The following is a 20,967-nucleotide window of genomic DNA, read 5'->3' as shown; positions in this document are numbered from 1 at the left end:
CCAGGGATGGTAAATGTCTGCGTTTTGATAATTTTACGAACAACTTTATTTACAATGAATTTCAACAAATCGATGCCTTTGTGTTCTCTTGTACTAAGCTTGCTGGGATTTCTATCTTGTTTTGATGACCGTTCTGAGCATTGCTTCGTAATTTTGTTAAATTCAGTCACCGGAGTCCCAATGTTATCGAGAAATTAAAAGTGAGAGTGTGTGCGTGCAACATGGAGTTATTTTTTTTGGAAAGCCTTGGTATGCTTCACTGCACAGAAGTGTTGGGATTTGACAGCATAATAATAAAAATTGTAAACACAAATCAATTCATACCGAGGTTCAGGCAGTGATGTTAAAAAAAAAAATAATTAATTTCAAACATTTTTATTCTGAATTGTCTGCCGAATTTATTGGTATCCTTTTGTTTTCTGCACTAAAGCGATGATATGTATGTCCATTTAAGTCTATCAAGTATCTGTTAGCCCTTAACAGCCTACACATTATAACTATCTTTTGATAAAAGTAATATGATTTCATTATGAGAAGAAAAATAAAGTAATATCAATCTTATTCCATGACGATATCAATATTGAATAAAAAGTGCCGTACAAATATTATTACATATCATATTTTAATGTGTCTCGTTGATTCCGTATATCTAACATCGAAAATTCGTTTGAAAGCACTCTTTAGTGATATGTATTGGGTTCCAAAGGTTGTCTGAAGATTTTATCGGTAGGGAATAGCTGCTTACCATTGGTTCAAAATTCGATTTAACGTTAATTTGTTATAAGTAATTCTTCCACGTAGATCATTTTATGATTTTTTGTCATTCGTGTTGTGCAGATTTTAAAAATTATTTTTACTGTAAAGTATTTTAAATATATGTTCTTGCTACTAGATCGGATGTTAGTAATTCGAACATTAACGATCTTCAGGCTGATACATCTAAGACAGTTGTATAGTGTATAAATGACTTGGCTAGCTCTAGATTTTGATTTGGTGCTTTGCATAGATTTGTATAGCGTTACAGATACATAAAATTGCTTTTTTATTTAATTCTAAGGCAACAACTTGCACTGCAATTTTGACTTCTTAGCACATATTTTTTTGTAAATCACAATATATTTATTAGAGCTTATCGTGTAAATAAGGTTATTATTAGCGTAATAAACAATCAGATTAAAATTTTTGAGTCCCTTTCACATAAAACTTATCCACCTAGAAGCACACATTGCTGCTTAAAAGCCTGTGGCCCAATCGTTGAGCGGTTTTCTAGCTATCGTAGATCCGACCAGTACCGTCAGCAGCGGAACCAACGTCCCGGACAGGATCAGGGCGATCGCACCGTTGCAGTGGCCTGGGTCATGTTTGTCCTCCATGTAACCGAGCTCCTTGTCACAGAGGCACATCTTGTAGTTGTTGGTGTTGTTCAGCATGCTGCTCGTCATGAAGGTCTTGCTGGTCACGAGGGTTGTGGATTTTGTGACGTTCTCAACCGCGCACAGCATCCCGATGTCGCACTGCATGGTGTCCGTGCAGAGGTGCCGCAATCCTGTGGAAAATCACGCAAATCAATTAGTTGTGATAACACAAGATAAGAAAGTTTCCTAAAAGATTTCGATATTTTCTAAAATTTTCAAGTTATATGAAACATTTTAAAACATCTTGATATGAATTTGATACACTCTTCAACTTTTACGACTAAAAAGAGTAATGAAATTCATTTAGAAAAAAGGTTTAAAATATAGTTTAAATCCAAACAATCTCTACTAACCCGACAAAGACTTATAAATTGATCTCAGTTGAAAGGTTTTTAAAATCTTGGAATTGAAATGTAATTCTCAACAGCAGAACTGTTAATTTCTATTAAAAATACCAATTGAATTTAATCTCTAGTTAAATAAAATTTATCAAGTTTGCCGCCGTTTATTCAGTCTTTAATTGCTCCATTGTAAAGTTTGATTAATCGTTCAAAAACATGGCAATTTTCATTACCGAAAACAATGTAATTCCGTCAGCACGGGACCGGTTAGGAAGCAATAAATTTAGTGACCTTTAGGCATCCAAATTGCCGAGCTGACCACGTGACTGGCGAGTACAATATCTGTTTGCGCGGCCACCACGTCATTCGATGAATATCTCTCCCTCATGGCTTCAGTTGTGGGCCACTACACGCGTGGAAATCGGAAATTAACCACCGTAAGAAAGCGGAAATGGGTGGTCAGCCGAAAAGGTCACTCCCTCCCTCCCGTAAGAAGAAGAAGAAGAAACACTGGAAGCGAAGAACAGCAAGGAAACGGTCTTGGAACTGGGCGAATTTGGCTGCGTTTTGAGCCCCTGCTGTTTCGTGACGTGAAGAAGGACTTCCCTGCACGGGCCTTGGGGCGGAAATGACGAGGTGAAGGTGAACGATGAATGGTCAGAATCCGGTTGGTTCTCTGGCCCCGGCGGCGGTGATGCTATCGGATTAAAAGCAAAAAGTGGCCCATGCAACAAGCGAGTGGAGCGAAAATAGACCTCACTGTAATTACGAGTAATTTGCAGGTTCGATATGCCAGTGTAACTAAGATTTCTAAATTTAAACTACTTTTTCTTAAAAAAAATATACAGTAAACATACTCTGTAAACAAACGCAGTCTCACTAATGGCAGGATATCAAATTATCGAAAAACTAACATTTTTAAAAAAATTACTCACTCGATTACCCCACGAGGCATGCACCGAAAACAAAGTTCAACTACAGGTGAGAAACGAAACAACACCCATCAAGTCAAACCTGCTAACCTGCATCGCATGCTGATGCTTTCAAGCACCAACTGTACAACTTCCCATTACATGTACGGATACGCGATGCATATCAAATTCTGGGCCATGTTTTTTTCGGCAGACACCATGTGAAACTTGTGAAATTTGACTAATAGCTGGAAATGTATGCCAACACTTGCCGCGTGACGAGCTTTGGGGAAAAGTTTTCTATACATTTTCTTTTACTTGAAGAAAAGTCTTTCGATTGTGTGCATGCCAAACGTGCAACTAGTAAGTTCTAAAGTCCCAAGATTGTTTGATAATCAAATACGGTATGTACGGTATGTCCACGCATCCTTCCTCCCCTGTAGATTCTGTGAAATGTGATCCGTTCTCAGAATCCTCTCCGCTGTAAACACAACGTAGTGAGGCTGGCCGCTTTAATTTTTGCTAATCACGTACGCAAGACTTTCCAGCATGCTTTCATCGGACTGGCTGCGTTTGTGTTAGATTAGATTAGATTAAAATGTAATTTTAAACGGAGACCATTATTCGAAAACACAAAATTTTACGGAAATTTCACGGAACGTGAAAAATGCAAAAATAACTAATGAAATCTGTTCAACAACCGGAATTTTTTGTACACATCTGATATAGCATCTTTGCTAAGGGGTCATCCATAAATCACGTGGACACCATGGGGGAAGGGGGAGGGGGTCAGGATGGATCAGGATGGAACACGTGTCTACGTGTTTTAAGGATGTACCTTAAGTGACTTTTTTTTAGTGAAATTGCTATGGATTTAGCTGATAGCTGGATTTTCTAGCATCTTCTCACGGTCGTTGGTAACGGTCGTGGATAGGCCTAAAGGAGCTCAATTGGTGTGAAAAAGTTCAATTCGAAAAAAAAAACCAAAGGCTGACAATTTTTATTCTAAATCACTTCTCCAACATCAAATTTATATACATTCTTCCAAAATTTGTATCAACGAAAGAACGAACGAAAATTTGTATTATGTTTGCAAAATATAATCTTTCTTGAAAAAGTTTCGATTTTTATTTTATGATCATCCTTAGTATTGACTCGATGCCGTCATCATGCGACCACGTGCTCCGTTGTTTGTCTGAGACGAAGTGAGGTTTTGACATTTGTAATCCCGCATCTGACCCGCCGCCTATTTCGACGGTCGTTGGGCCGGCGGTCGTTCCCAACGACCGAGTCCAGTAAGGAACTGACCGTACAATATCATCAAATCAAAATCAAACCATCCACATTAACGACCCCCGGGTCTTTTGTGGTCTCTATTGCAAGTTTCTGCTCGAACCTAGGAGTCCGAAGGCTTGAATGGGGAGAGCACCCAAACCTCTTTCTACTCCAAGGAACCTTCCACCCCAGTGTTTGAACTGACGACCTTTGGATTGCGAGTCCAACCGCCGCCTGCGATTCCACCGGAGTAGGCTTGGTTTGGAGTGTTGTTTGTACTTATGGCATGGAGACGACTACTACACCTGGAATGACTTAACGGCCTAACAACAACCAAGGCCGGGACCCGGGACCGACATTTTACTTCCTCATCCGATGGAAGGTTGGAGCAGATGGGAATCGAACCCAGAATCATCCGCTTACAAAGCGGACAGCGTAACCATTCGGCCACGCACTGCCAATATCATACAGAATCTAAAAAAAAATGGTGAAAAAAACTCTTTCCGGAATTTTTTTATGGAAATTCATTAAGCATAGCATAGCACTGGTGTTTACCCGTAGTTGCTACTCTGTTATTGACCAGGACCTCCAAGAATTGTTCCGTGGAGATGAAGAGTAGGAACCAATCATCACCACTTCGCATCTTTCAAATGTCCCTTTCATGCTAGTCAATCACAGCGCCGGCCACGACCAGTGGTAAGACACGGGGAAGTGGATCAAGAAGTGGATAGAAATTTTAGTCCGATACTTGAGTGATGAAGACCGCTAAATTGGCTGCGTCTTCGACAAAGTATCACGTGAGATTTGAAGGGGTTAGTAAGATGGGTGTGAAGCTTAATTCTTCGTATGTTCTTAGATTCATCTTGAAAGCTTTCCAATTCGGTTCACCAAGCTTTTTGTGGTGAATTCTGGTCGTGTTGAAAGTTCAATATTCGCCTAACTAGTATGCAACCAGTAAGTTCTTGAATTCAACTTTGCATTCAATATTGCATTGTCCTGTTCTTAGGTTCACAGATTCCAATCAAGTTTCTTGGATTCTTATAGCATTCTTAATCCTTCTAGTCAACTAAGCCTCGATGGTCTGGTAGTTAGCATTTTCGTCTGCTGACCCAAAGGACGGGGGATCGAACCCCGTCGCGAGCTAATGAACTGTTCGTTCATATTCAAGTGTTCAGAATTCCTTCTTTTCATAATTTCTCGATAGGAGCAGATGGGAATCGAACCCAGAACCTTCCGCTTACAAAGCGAACAGCGTAACCATTCAGCCACGCCTACCCCTACTTTTCATGGAAATTTCATTTATGTACAAAATAATTTCAAAAGAGCCGAATCGTGCAAAAAGTTTATAAAAATGCTATAATGAGCATTTTCAATCGAATCTTGCATTTCCATTAAGGGGTTATATACATGTAAATCGGCAAAAATGTCAGAGGTTGGTTTGAGCACACACTTAAACTTTTTTCAAAATCTGTTTTCAGGGCATTAAAATATACATTTTCATCTATTAACAAAACAAATTTGAAGACATTTGGTTGTATCATTGCCGAGATATAGCTATTTGAAGTTAGCAGTTTCAGAAAACGGGTGCCACGATATCTCAACATTGCTTCGACCAAATCGGCTCAAAATTTTGGTGAAGACTCGTTATACCGGTCCCGTGTTCATGACGAAGGCCGATTTTCAAAAAGCTTATTTAAAAAAAGATACAAATATTTTTCTGTTTTTCATATAAAAAATCTCACAGTTTTTGATTTTTGTAATTTTTGAAAATTCCAAATTTCAAAATCGGGCTTCGTCATGCACACGGGACATATCTTGGGAGTCTTCACCCAAAATTTCAGCCAATTTGGTCCGTCCCATCTCGAGATATCGTGGCACCCGTAAATCAACTTGGTGTTCAGAGAAAAACGCTCAGAAAGTTAGACAGTTGGCTTTGCGCATGGCAAAATTCTGAGCTTAAATCGTCTCTAACTCAGTTAAATCATGAAATATCTTCATGAAACTTTCAGGAGTGATTGAAAATCATCTTTTAAGTGGATTTAATAAATTTTCTGCAATATGAAATTTTGTGATTTTCTACATGTATGTAACCCCTTAAGTTAGTTCCCCTTGGGACCATCCATAAACCACGTGGACACTTTTTTGAGAATCTGTTACCCCCCCCCCCCCCCCCTTCGTGGACAATTGTCCTTACAAAAAAAATCTTTTTTGTATGGATCGTGGACAATCGCCATACCCCCCCCCCCCTAAATTGTCCACGTGGTTTATGGATGGTCCCCTTACAATTCAATTGACTCTTGATGATGTTTTGAAAATTTAGTCCAATTATGGAGAATTAGCGACTCCTTCTCTGACTTCGGCTCTAGCTTTTGAATATAAATAATGATTAAATCTCAGAGTCGCCTGCGTTTTGTTCTGAAATATCTTTCTAGTTATTATGCACAACATAAATATTTAAAAAAAAACTCCCTAAGGAAATTGTGCCAATTTCCTGTCAGCAGCTCATTTCGCGTTGATGTGCTCCCAAATAGCTCAATCACCCTCCCCTCAACTTCCCTTCAAAATCCTTCAAGGGCAGGTACTTACCCTTAAATTTGGCCTGGCAGTAACCGTTGACGGGCGCCTCGGAGTCTCCGCAAAGGCATCGCATGCGATTGTCCGCGGCCGGGACACAACTCGTGTTCTGTATCGTGGCGCAATCCGCGTGACTGGTGCATTCTTTGGCTTTTACTGGAAGAAATTGTGGGAGCACAAAAAAAATACGAGAAAGGAGTAAGAGTTTTGTGCTTTAAAAAAACGTTGGCGTTATTAAATCAAAGGCAAAGATAAGCCGTCTAATGTTCGAGTACACGAGCAGTTTTGCGAGCGGCCCAGGAAGTTGTATTTGGCTTCTCATAACTAACGGACTGCTAATTACGTGGAGGTTGTTTTAGGCACACGATATCGTGGAACTTCAACTGCAATAGCTGTTTTGTGCAATAGATTAAATTGCCAAGATAAACAACTTTTTTCTCATTTTCAAACTAGCAAACACTAATTAAATGTCAAAAGTTTATTTTCAAATGCCACGAACAAGCTAAACAAAAGACTGTTAAAATTTGCTTCAATTTTCAGCTTATCCAACGATTGCCCTTGCAAATTACCTGAAAGGCCATACGTTAAATTACTTCCCATCATATTTCACGAAACTCAAGAAACAAAAAACGAAGTTGACTTTATAGCTGTCGGCCACCATTGCTAGTACCAACCACTAGTGTCTTCCTTTTATCTACAAGGACTTCGCCGCCCTGGGCTCCTAAGTGTATGAAAGTATGGCACGGAGCGACGGCGCCGAATACCCATATTTACACAAAGAATTTTAGAGCGCCCGCCGCGGGATTCGAACCGGCGACCTCTGGATTGTGAGTCCAGTGCGCGGTCCGATTGATCCACACGGACGGGACTCTCAACAGGGACTCTCAACAAAGACTCAAGAAACAACAGGGTAAAAAAAATGTCAAACCTTTACTTCACGCGTACGTTTTTCTTCCATCAATCAAACGCGTTTATGGTCGCCTTAAACACATTTTCCGCCTCTCTTTGTCCACTTCATAGATTATTAATTCAAACCAAAAAAACCTGTCATTGGGAATCGCCGCTGTAGTGCTAGCTTGTCGCACGTTGCTTTTTGACGTTCCGAGAAAAACGCGTTTTAATGTTTGAACTTGAATAAACAAAAACGAGAGCACACCATGTAAACAATAATAATCACGTTTTGTTTGGTTGACCACTCTGTGCATTGTCCTGAAGTTTGGTTGAATTTGGTTGTTGGAGTCCCGAGTTATAATTACAAATGTTTACGGAAGTCGAGCTCGCACTTGTGTCAAACGCGTTCTGACCTGAAATCCCTTTGGCCATTTATCGCACATCTATTTTAAGGCTGTGTCAAGATAGCACGATTTAAACTTCTTCCATATGAAAAGTGACAAAAATGCACGAAGTTTTTTCGGTTTTTATTGAATATATCAGGATTGGCATCGAAATTAGGGGATCTGTGAAGGTCAAAAAGTGAGACATTGTAAGCTGCACAAAATGGCATTCTTAACTCAATTTGGCCCAAAATGCACGTGCGACAAGTTAGCATGACAGCGACGAAATGCTAGATAACAAATCTGTTGACTTGAGCTTGGAACGCACATAAATCATAGACGCAACGTTTTATGGCGTGGTAACTTCATTTTTCACGGATAAAAATCTGTAGCTTTTCAATCATGACGTTCAGGAAGCCTGGAAAGTGTTTTTATAGGTGCCGAATTTGTTTTTATTGAAATAGCTATTCCATAAATTGTTTTGTCAACCATAATATGATTAAAAAAAACTGTAAAATAGTAGAATATTACATTATTTACCATACTTTTGAACTAATATTTTTCTAATCACAATTTTTGCAGTCGGAAATTAGTGACGAGAACATGTACGAGGGAAAGGGACATTTCAATAAGATTTAATTACATCGACTTAAGGGCTCGTAAACCACATCGACGTCGTCGTGCTATCTTGTCGCACCCGCCATTTCGACGTTCCGAGAAAAACGCGTTTTAATGTTTGACCTTGAATAAACGAAAACTAGAGCATGCAATGTAAACAATAACAAACATATTTTGTTTGGCTGACCATTCTGTGCATTGTCCCGAAGTTTGGTTGAAGTTGGTTGCTGGAGTCCCGAGTTATAATTACAAATGTTTACGGTAGTCTAACTTGTACGTGCGTCAAACGCGTTCTGACCTGAAATCCCTTTGGCCAATTGTCGCACTTACATCAATTTTCAGGGAGTGACAAGATAGCACGACAAGATTGAAACTACTTTCATATGTAAAGTGACAAAAATACACGGAGTTTTTTTCAGTTTTTACTGAATATCTCAGGATTGAAATCGAATTTTGGGGATCTGTGAAGGTCAAAAGGTGAGGCATTGTGAGCTGCACAAAATTGCGTTCCTAACTCAATTCGGCCCAAAATGCACGTACGACAAGTTAGCACGATGGCGACGACATGGCCTTTTTGGGGGAGGGGGGAAGTTAATTTATTAGCGGCAGCTTTAACAAGTCTAGCAAAAAACCACGCTCCATACAAAAAGATGAAATTTTGTATGGAGAAAAAGCACCGCAGGGAGGAGGGCTTGTAAATTTTAAATTTAAAGGCCACGTGGTTTATGCACGATCCCTAACATTGCAATTTTCACGGGGACTACTTTCCGCATTTTTTTTTTATTTGAAACAAACAGTCAAGGGTCCTGATTTTCGGTTCAATGAACAGAAACCACTCACTCATCGCCTATCCATTCGTCGCCTATTCTAACCCGCTAGCATTCATGAGTGAATGATACTCGCAAGCAGCCAGCGAGTGGCCCGAACTGTTCACTCAGCAAACAAATACATCGTGAAAATTTTTGCCTACTCCGTCGCTCGACGACACTCACACACTAACATGCTCAGCGAAGAGCCATTCTCACAAAATGCCAGCGCGGCAGTCCTTTTGTCTTCACGCCCTCAGTTTGCCATTAATTTGATTTTTTCTTGGTGGAAGTTTCTTTGAATGGTGTCTATAATGTTATGAAATCAAAATAAATGCACAATTTAATTGATAACATTGATTTTAGGCAACCCTAATCAATGAATAAAACGCAGCGCATCAGAGAAAAAATGTTTTCAGTTCAGAGTGATCGGTGACGTTCGGCCTGCCTGAGCCGTTCGGAGACTGAGCCGATCAGAGAGAGAAGGAGAGTAGAAGAGAGAGTGTTCGGGAGCGAATGGTGTGAAAGTGACAAACGGTAGGAGTTCTTCAGGGCAGTATCGTGTCGCCTGCTATTTGTGCTCGCGAATGGAGTGGTTGATTTTGAGCAATCAGGACCCTTGCAAACAGTATCCATTTAAGTTTAATAAATTTTAACAGTTGAATGAACTATGAAAAAAATACAAAATATCAATAAAGCCTTACAAAAATCCCGGAGTGCTATGGGGATTTCCAATCTTTGATTCCAAAACACAAAATTTGGAAAAGGAGCAATTCTCTACGAAATCGGCCGAATTCGACCATCTTTTTAATATTTTTTGATTTTGCTCAAACTTTCTGGGAGCCTTCCCTAGGACCAAAGAAGCTATTTGTGTCATTGGTTCACGCATACAAGTCTCCATACAATTTTGGCAGCTGTCCATACAAAAATGCTCCATAACTATTCGAAAATCTGTAACTTTTGAAGGAATTTTCTGATCTATTTGGTGTCTTCGGCAAAGTTGTAGGTATTGATGAGGACTGTTCAGAAAATAGGTACACGGGAAAAATATTGCCGATTTTTTTGATTAACTTTTTTTTTCACAAAATCTCAATTTTCCAAATTGGTATTTTTTTATTTTCGAGATTTTTTATATGCTTTAGAGGACCAAAACCCACAACTTTATAGCCATACAAGGCATGGTTAAAAAAAATCGTCAAATTCGTATATTTTTATGTAATTGTGATTTTGGAAAAAAAAATTCATACCATATTCTTTTTACCTATTTTTTTAATGTCAATTTGAATTTGTAATCGAAAAGTACTTTCAAGATTTAAAGTGCCTCGTTTTCAATGTAGCCACCTAAAGTTTGATTTCAATTCAGTCGAGAACAATACACTGATGAAGTCTGCAAGTAGTAGACGAAATACGTATCTGTCAAGATATTAGAATATGTATATAGCGGAATTAAAAGGAACAACTCGTCTCTTTGTATTCATAGTAATGCATTCTGCTAAAACGCTCAACCAAACCACAATTCAACGAAAATTTTGCAGTTTTTCGATTTTTTTAAATAGTGACCAGTTCTAAAAATATTTTAGAAATTTTCCGATCTTTTCGAAATCAACATTTTAATATTCCTAGATCAAAACTAACATTTCAAAAGGGTGTAATATTGCATGTTTGGCCTTTTTGAAATGTTAGTCTGGCAAATTTAATTTAGCATACTTATTACAGGCTAGCCGGGTCCGGTGGTGCAATGGTTAGCGTGGTAGCCTCTCACCCCAGTAAGGCCTGTGGTCAATCCTAGACGGTGGCGTTTTTCGAGACGAGATTTGCCTGATCCCGCCTTCTATCGGATGGGGAAGTAAAACGTCGGTCCATTTGGGTAAAAGAGGTACATAACCTTCGGACGCCTAGAAATGAGCAGAAACTTGCAACAGAGACCACAAAAGACCCAGGGTCGTTAATGAGGATTGCTTTTCTTTTTTTTTATTACTGGCTTAAAAGTTCCCAAAATAAAAATATTAAGATTCACTTTTAAAAGCATGTGAGTTCAAATATAATATTATTAAATATCATGTATGATTTAGCGAAAATATTTTTTTTTTTTAATATGAAATTTCCCTTTTTTGTGAAAACAAGTACAAGCAACGCAAAAGAGCCACAAAAAAGTTTAAACATATTTTTGGCCGATCGCTTTTATGGAAATACTCCATAGCGTAATGGCACTTTTTGGTTCTAGTTATTTGCCCAAGTGATACCGAAATTTGGTACTGCCGTGTTATTTTCTCCTGCTTGGGACGTATTTCAACCAAATCTTTAGCGCAACACTCCAAAATCAAATCAATCAAATCAAATCAAATCAATTTTTTTCTTGTAGTTGCTATATTGGGTGAAATTATTAACTCAAGATTTCGTGTTCCGAATACGATTTCATATAAGTCTCGAATATGTTGCGAAAGAAGTAAGCTTTTTAAGGAATATAGATTGATTTAGGAATGCGGGTTTGTGATCAGGATAACCCCTTTTAATTCAATAAGCGCACAGTGGCAACCTGTTGAATTATCAATCAAAAGTTGCTTATTCTATCCTCGTCCCAACAAGTATTTATTAAATACAATCATACAGTTATCGGAAATGTCGATGATTGCCGGTAACGGGCCAAATTGATATTCCCAAAAGCAGTGCAGTTTTCATAGGGATCGTGCACAAACCACGCGGCCTTCAAATTTTTAACGATAAAGTTTGGCTTAGTTTTTCATTGCTGCTATAAAACTACTGAATCAAGTCTTCAAGTCGGCCAGAAATTTACTGATATACGTTCAAAACAATTACCACTCCATCGTTGCATGCCGAAAAATGTTCCCCCACCAGAAGGAAAAATTCTTTCACTTTAGTAAACAAATACCATCGCCGTGTAACCCCGAAATGTTTTCTACCCATGGTGGGCTTTTACCAAGCAGAATGCCGACGGAGGGCAAAACACATGAAAGCTCAATACATCATCCACGGTTAAGGTTGGCCACCAGCATGATACTTTCTTCAATGAAACTTCTGGGAATGTGGGGTAAAAGGTCTCTTTAAAAATGCATTACACAATGAGTGAGCCACAAAAATTTGCACATATTAAAAGCACAACAGTTTACCCCAAGTCACCTTAAGCTTCATAAAGTGGATCTAAAAAAAGACATTGTGCGAGCTAAAGTACACACATGGTCGTCTGTGAGAAGGGGGAAGTCCTGGAACTGGACACCACAATTTGTGGATTAAAGAACACGCAAAAGAATTAACCTACTTTGTCAAGGCCTTACAAGCTTGCTATTTGTGCTCGCGAATGGAGTGGTTGATTTTGAGCAATCAGGACCCTTGCAAACAGTATCCATTTAAGTTTAAAAAAATTTAACAGTTGAATGCTACTATGAAAAAAATACAAAATATCAATAAAGCCTTACAAAAATCCAGGAGTGCTATGGGGAATTCCAATCTTTGATTCCAAAACACAAAATTTGGAAAAGGAGCAATTCTCTACGAAATCGGCTGAATTCGACCATCTTTTTAATATTTTTTGATTTTGCTCAAACTTTCTGGGAGCCTTCCCTATGACCAAAGAAGCTATTTGTGTCATTGGTTCACGCATACAAGTCTCCATGTAATTTTGACAGCTGTCCATACAAAAATGCTCCGTAAATATTCGAAAATCTGTAACTTTTGAAGGAATTTTCTGATCTATTTGGTGTCTTCGGCAAAGTTGTAGGTATTGATGAGGACTGTTCAGAAAAAATAGGTACACGGAAAAAATATTGCCGATTTTTTTGATTAACTTTTTTTTCACAAAATCTAAATTTTCCAAATTGGTATTTTTTTTATTTTCGAGATTTTTTATATGCTTTAGAGGACCAAAACCCACAACTTTATAGCCATAGAAGGCATGGTTAAAAAAAATCGTCAAATTCGTATATTTTTATGTAATTGTGATTTTTGAAAAAAAAAAATTTCATACCATATTCTTTTTACCTAATTTTTTATGTCAATTTGAATTTGTAATCGAAAAGTACTTTCAAGATTTAAAGTGCCTCGTTTTCAATGTAGCCACCTAAAGTTTGATTTCAATTCAGTCGAGAACATAACACTGATGAAGTTTGCAAGTAGTAGACGAAATACGTATCTGTCAAGATATTAAAATATATAGCGAAATTAAAAGGAACAACTCGTCTCTTTGTATTCATAGTAATGCATTCTGCTAAAACGCTCAACCAAACCACAATTCAACGAAATATTTGCAGTTTTTCGATTTTTTTTTAAATAGTGACCAGTTCTAAAAATATTTTTGAAATTTTCCGATCTTTTCGGAATCAACATTTTTAATATTCCTAGATCAAAACTAACACTTCAAAAGGGCTTAATATTGAATGTTTGGCCCTTTTGAAATGTTAGTCTTGCAAAATTAATTTAGCATACTTATTACAGGCTAGCCGGGTCCGGTGGTGCAATGGTTAGCGTGGTAGCCTCTCACCCCAGTAAGGCCTGTGGTCAATCCTAGACGGTGGCGTTTTTCGAGACGAGATTTGCCTGATCCCGCCTTCTATCGGATGGGGAAGTAAAACGTAGGTCCATTTGCGTAAGAGAGGTTTTGGGTGATTCACCACACATAACCTTCGGACGCCTAGAAATGAGCAGAAACTTGCAACAGAGACCACAAAAGACCCGGGGTCGTTAAAGTGGATTGCTTTGCTTTTTTTATTACTGGCTTTAAAGTTCCCTAAATAAAAATATTAAGATTCACTTTTAAAAGCATGTGGGTTCAAATATAATATTATTAAATATCATGTATGATTTAGCGAAAATATTTTTTTTTTTAATATGAAATTTCCCTTTTTGTGAAAACAAGTACAAGCAACGCAAAAGAGCCACAAAAAAGTTTACACATTTTTTTGACCAATCTCTTTTATGGAAATACTCCATAGCGTAATGGCACTTTTTGGTTCTAGTTATTTGCCCAAGTGATACCGAAATTTGGTACTGCCGTGTTATTTTCTCCTGCTTGGGACGTATTTCAACCAAATCTTTAGCGCAACACTCAAAATCAAATCGCTGACTTTTTTTCTTGTAGTTGCTGTATTGGGTGAAATCATTATCTCAAGATTTTGTGTTCCGAATACGATTTCATATAAGTCTCGAATATGTTGCGAAAGAAATAAGCTTTTTAAGGATTATAGATTGATTTAGGAATGCGGGTTTGTGATCAGGATAACCCCTTTTAATTCATTAAGCGCACAGTGATAACCTGTTGAATTATCAATCAAAAGTTGCTTATTCTATCCTCGTCCCAACAAGTATTTATTAAATACAATCATACAGTTGTCGGAAATGTCGATAATTGCCGGTAACGGGCTAAATTGACATTCCCAAAAGTAGTGCCGTTTTCATAGGGATCGTGCACAAACCACGCGGCCTTCAAATGTTTAACGATAAAGTTTGGTTATTTTTTCATTGCTGCTATAAAACTACTGAATCAAGTCTTCAAGTCGGCCAGAAATTTACTGAAATACGTTCAAAACAATTACCACTCCATCGTTGCATGCCGAAAAATGTTCCCCCACCAGACGGAAAAATTCTTTCACTTTAGTAAACAAATACCATTGCCGTGTAACCCCGAAATGTTTTCCACCCATGGCGGGCTTTTACCAAGCAGAATGCCGACGGAGGGAAAAACACTGAAAGCTCAATACATCATCCACGGTTAAGGTTGGCCACCAGCATGATACTTTCTTCAATGAAACTTCTGGGAATGTGGGGTAAAAGGTCTCATTAAAAAAGCATTACACAATTTGTAAGTAGACCCTAATGAGTGAGCCACAAAAATTTGCACATATTAATAGCACAACAGTTTACCCCAAGTCACCTTAAGCTTCACACAAGTGGATCTAAAAAAAAGTCATTGTGCGAGCTAAAGAACACACATGGTCGTCTGTAAGAAGGGGAAGTCCTGGAACTGGACACCACAATTTGTGGATTAAAGAACACGCAAAAGAATTAACCTACTTTTTCAAGGGCTTACCTTCGTGGCAGGAGTTTTTAATGGGATAGAAAAAAATCTTCACTGCAATAAACTGAAATGGTCCTTTATGGAATTTTTATGCAAATTTGACATGAGTTTTTAAAATTCTTAGTTTTATTTTTAAAGTGAACGTTACCTTTTAAAGACCCATACACCTTTCTTCCATTTCTTCTATTTTGTTTTTAACTGTTTAGGACAACACTTGCTCACCAACAATCCCCAATTTAGCGACAATCATCAGTTTATCGACCATAAATAATTTCTACGCAGGCATCTTTACAGTCGTTCAAACGTACTATTTCAGAACGACCTACCCGTCACCGATTAGATACGTTAGCGGCTTGGACGAATACTTTAGCTGGCAGGAAATAGTTCCCTCACTTTAAGCCCAAGAAAACCGTTTCCTGTTTCCCCCGGGGGCTAAATGCAGCAGCTCACCACTCGCTCCTGGCCCCGGTATGAATACTAATGAGCGTAAAAAAATGCCACGAAGGACAAATTGACGGCTTCATGCAGATTCAAATCGGTAGAATTTTATTTTTTGCTTCGTTTAGAGGTTTTTCAGGTGACCACGTGTGCGTTTTAGCTGACTAAAGAACGGAAATGCAACTGGCGGAAGTTCATTCAACGACTTGGGAAAACTTTTAAGTTGCGAAGGTAACGTCCAGAAATTTGCTAACGAGTGGTCAGATGGTTAATGAAATGAAACTGCTCTTTTAAGATCTTATTCTTTTATGATTTTTTTTATCATAAATAATGTTCTCCACTGAAAGCTAAAACAAATTTAAATAGCTGAGCGGAGTGAGTTTATCATAAAAAGTGGTCATAAGAATCGCGATATAATTAAAATTAATTGCTCAATGCTTGAATTGCAATTGATTCTGTCAATCCAGTCATCAAGCGTTTGAATTTTGCTTTGGATTACAACACTTGAGCTAGGTTATTTGAAGTGATAGAATAGATCGACTATACAGTGAGTTCGTAAATTTATTGCGGTGGTTTTCTATTGCCGAAAACATTGTTTGAAAACTAAACAAGAAGCACAGCTTTGACACTTCGACATTTTCCGATTTTCTAGTTTCTATAGGTTTGAAATTCTCACTCAATTATCTCGGAACTGGCTGAACCGATTTTCACTGATTTGCTCTCAAACGATCCGTCTTGGGGTCCCATAAGACCCTATTGAATATAATGAAGTTTAGTAAAGAACTTCAAAAGCTTTGTTTAAAAAACATTTTGAGGAATGTCCGGAAGATTGTAAAGAGGGTGGTTTTTGTAAGAAAATCCATCATATTACACATTTTTAGAATGGTTTTTAAAAGACCTTTCCAACGAGTCCAAAAAATTGTAGATCTGTCAAACCTATCAAAAGTTATAAGCTCTTATAGCACAGTGTTATTTATACACTTTTTGGAGGCCGGATCTCAGATATAAACGTTGTCTGGATCTATCGTTGGATGGGTAATCAAAAGACCTTTCCAACGAGCCTAAAAGAATGGAGATCTGACAGACGTATCAAAAGTTATGAGCACTTTAGTGTTATTTATACACTTTTTTGAAACCGGGTCTCAGATAAACATATTGTCCGAATCTATCATGCGAACTATCGTTGGATAGGTCATCAAAATACCTTGCCGATGAGCCAGAAATATTGAAGATCTGGAAACCCAATCAAGAGAAATGAGTAATGAGTAATGAGGATTAATTTATTAAACATATTAAGGAGGAATGATGGTATTTTGACTGAATGTGTTAACAGTCTGGACCCGAAGCCTAATTTTTCTGTTACATTCTTTTTGGAATTCCATATAAACTGTAACGGGAACTGCAGGCACCGGGTCCAGACAGTTAAATATCTGATTCAATATCACAATCCACCAAAAGATGGATTAAGTATTTTTTTTAATATAAAACTGGTTCTGAATTCTGAAAAAAAATTGTTATCGTCGGTGACTAATGTAACAAAATTGTTTTCTCTATTTTTTTGTAAATTAAGCATAACATTTTGTGTTATTTATTTTTCGATCAACAACAAAGGTAATTTAAACGCAATCTTGGTTGAGACCATTTTTAAGCACGCTGCATCTTTTTTCAGGGTTAAGTCAGTTTAATACTTTACGTAGAATTCAATGGCGTACTCACCATTTTCGTACAGTGTACAGTCCAGATCGCAAAACTTAGTGGAAAATGGATTTTCCAAAAAAAATTGTGAAGTTTTGGAGCTTTGGTGTCTTGAGAAGAGTTGTTGTAAATAAAAAGGGGCAACTTTTGGTTTAGTTGAAAATTAGGGTGGTTCACAATTTGGGTGATTTTGAAAATCTTACTTTTCAGGAATATTTTTTGTCTTCTAGAAAGTTATTAGGCTAGCGCCTTTTCGAGATATTTGAGTTTTAAATTGCATCTTGTTTACCTAAAAATGGCTGTAACTTTTGACCCTTAAGTCCAAATTGACTAGTCAAAAATAAAAATGTTTGTTATTTTAGAGCTTAAAAGTACCCCAAATTAAACATTTTTCTAAAACTTAACCCTGAATTGCCACGTTCAAAAAACAGTTTTTTCAAGGTTTGCTCAGATGCTTTCTATAAATTTGTTCGTAGAAGGCGTAGATTACGAGATAAAATGTTTGTGTCTTCAACAAAGTTGCTTGGATTGGCAAGCCTAACAGCTTTCTAGAAGACAAACAATCCCAAAAATATTCCTGAAAAGTTAGATTTTCAAAATCACTTTAATCGTGAACCACCCTAATTTTCAACTAAATCACCCCCTTTTTATTTACAACAACTCTTCTGAAGACACCAAATCTCCAAAACTTCACAATTTTTCGGAAAATCCATTGTGCAGTGTTGCCAGATATGTAAATTTTGCGTTTGAAGTTAGCGAAAAATAACAAATCAAGACAATTTTAAGATCATAAAATTCTGCTCCTTTAAAAAATCTATCGATTCTTTTTTGCCTTGAAGCTTTTAAAGAAACACATTAAAACTGTGTTATTTTTTGGCAATTTGGGACATTTACTTATTTTCGCTACGAAATTTTAAAAATTATTTCTTAAAATTGCAAAGGCTTATAACTGTGCTTTAACGCAATATACTGTAGAAAATGTATGCATAAGTAGAACATTTGCCAAGAAATATAGGACATTCCAACTATATAACGTGATATCTCAAGAAATATTCAATTTACCCTCAATTTACTCTCAGCAATCGAATACTATTAAAAACTGACAATTATTGTCGGTTTTCTCATAAGTGCTCATCCGGAGGTTTAAAAATGCATGTTATATCATTAATTTAGGGTACGCCATTGGATTCCGCGTCAAAAAATCTTCAAATTTGCTTACCCAAAAATTGGACCAAATGTCACCAAACTTGAGAATCCTTTGTTAGGCAAAAACCGTGCCAAATATTCACAGATTTGAGAATGGTCGGAGAAAGGTCACTTGTGAAGGAATGACCCTTATACCTACAGATTTACGCACTGTTAAATATTTGGTTTTTTGACTTTTTTACGAATCATTTCAGTCTTTTTGTTTTCATACCGATTTCAAAAAGTTTAAACGTCAAACAGCAGAATCTAGATGAAAAGTGCTTTGATTTGGATCTTATTTGGAGTTCCTTAGCCACAATAATCCCATTTTTTGATTTTTTTTTCCGCGTTGCAGCAGAAAGGTCATAAGTTGGATTTCAATGAAAAAAATACTTATACATATTAAAAACTTGGCTGAGTGCATTTATTAGGATGTAACAAAACGAATCAATTTTGTTGGCATTTCAGGGCATGATCCGCTAGATGTACTGAGCCAGAATCTCAAATATGAGCTTGATTGTTTGCGACAGGACCTGGAAATGGGAATGGGATTTGATTTGAAAATCGTTGCGTTTTGCTTTTTGCCAGTTTTGAACACCTTAATGTTTTCATGAGCTCATAGTTTGTGTTCCGAGGACAGTTTTGTCAAAGATTTGTCAACTATTTAGAATGTTACAGATTTTATAACACCGCCGCTGAAAACTTCAACATTTTCTTCACTCTCTTCTAGATATGGCAATGATATCCCATGGGACAAACCTGGTGGTCTCGTCGGTGGCGGAGCCGGTTGATTGTTGTTGGATTTGCCGAAAGTGGTCAAAGCCGACGAGCTGACCCCAAATAGCACAATAAGTACAGCAAACAAAGTACTTATACTACCACAACGTGTCATTTTCTTCAGAGCACCCATTTTTTATCCTTCTTTCTTTTTTTCCTGTTTTTCACTAATTACTGGTACTAAGTACTACAACTTAAGGCTTATCTAGGCGTTGTTTCGGGTTGTTCAAATTTTCTGTGGCACAAGCTTGTGTGTGATATCTTAACTGTAGACGACGACAACGGAAACAGTGTAGGGAACAGCCGGAAAAACGTATCCACTAAATGTACACTGATTAGCCTGTACCAGCACCAACAGGACCAACGGCGTTATTTAAAACAATTAAACTGCAGAACAAGACGAAAAAAAACGATATAAATCAGGACCGTTCCGAACCGAACCACGACCGACGACCAATTAGCAACGGTGAAAACGGCTTTGGCGACCGTACCGCAGCAGAAGTTGTTTTAAAATGAGCTCAGACTGCTGCCTGGAACCAGCCACAAGTCGTGCTCTCGGGGTTGTTCCGACCACGACCAGCCCCGTCGTTTACCGCGCCGCCGTCGACCGTCTTCGTCGTCCGGGTAAAGTACCATGCGCGCGGTGCGGTCAAATGGGGATTGTTTTGATGCACGTTTCTCTAGAATAGTTTTTCCTGATAACAAACATGGATTGGCGATTTGAGTTGATGTTGATAAGGTTCATAGGTTCAAAGCAGCATTAGCTATCATGTAATTCATATCTTGCGTAATTGAAATGAAAAAAAAAAACATGGAATGATTCGCTTCATTTGAATTATATCATTGTATCGCAATACATTTCTTTATTTAGTTTCATAAAAATCATACAATATTTTATATATTAAAAAACATCCAACGAAAATTAAAATAAAAACATCATTCACCTTTATCACGGCTGATGAATCGGGTCATTTTTCAAACGACTTCAACTCCCAAATTCACTCAGTAATAAAAATATATCCAAGAATTAGAAAATGAAAATTTGCTCTAAGGACGACACACGAAAATGCGCATTAATTCTTTTTGAGTATTTTTACTTTTTGACACATAATTTATTATGTAAGTTATGGAACTTCCATGATCGAAGGGGGGATTTCTCGAAATTAAATACGCCGACGCGTTTCATTAGACTGTCCAAAACGTTCTGATTGTATTGTAATCGAAAAGTCCCCCAGAGCCTCTCACATGAGGTACTGAGGTTTAGCTTATTGAGCATTAATCTAGCTAGGGGAAATATACCCATTTTAATCACTCTAAGCCGTTCGACCAATTCTCATCACTTTTGCCGTTTTCCGCTATTAAATCAACATTTTCAGATGTATCAACAATGAAGAGTTGCTTGCTCACTTTTATTTGAACTATTTATTACTTTGGAACAGTCAAAAACACTTTATGAAAGCTGTGATCAAAGTGCTGATAGGCCGATAATAGACATAGGCTGAAAAAGGGTATAGTTCCCCTACTTGCTGTTATCGCGGCGAGGTAAACGAAGTTAAGCTTTGTTCGCAGTTTGGATAACTGTTGTCGGCTGTGCTGATGATGTTGGTGGCGTCGATCAATTATGCGGAAA

At 37.7% G+C, this 20,967-nt stretch overlaps 1 protein-coding gene across 1 annotated transcript; it reads right to left on the bottom strand.

The window, feature by feature from the left end:
• Positions 1-363: 363 nt before the first annotated feature.
• LOC120428911 (uncharacterized) lies at positions 364-19,867 on the bottom strand. The gene is made up of 3 exons (XM_039594053.2): positions 19,320-19,867; positions 6,529-6,672; positions 364-1,546 (listed from the first exon to the last, which is right to left on the bottom strand). The coding sequence occupies exons 1-3, from the start codon at positions 19,468-19,470 to the stop codon at positions 1,233-1,235; spliced, it is 609 nt and encodes a 202-aa protein (XP_039449987.1). The 5' UTR covers positions 19,471-19,867; the 3' UTR covers positions 364-1,232.
• Positions 19,868-20,967: the final 1,100 nt, after the last annotated feature.

The sequence above is a fragment of the Culex pipiens genome, chromosome 1 (assembly GCF_016801865.2).
Source record: "Culex pipiens pallens isolate TS chromosome 1, TS_CPP_V2, whole genome shotgun sequence".
In the NCBI taxonomy this organism is placed as follows: domain Eukaryota; kingdom Metazoa; phylum Arthropoda; class Insecta; order Diptera; family Culicidae; genus Culex; species Culex pipiens.
This window is presented reverse-complemented; position numbering and strand designations above follow the sequence as displayed.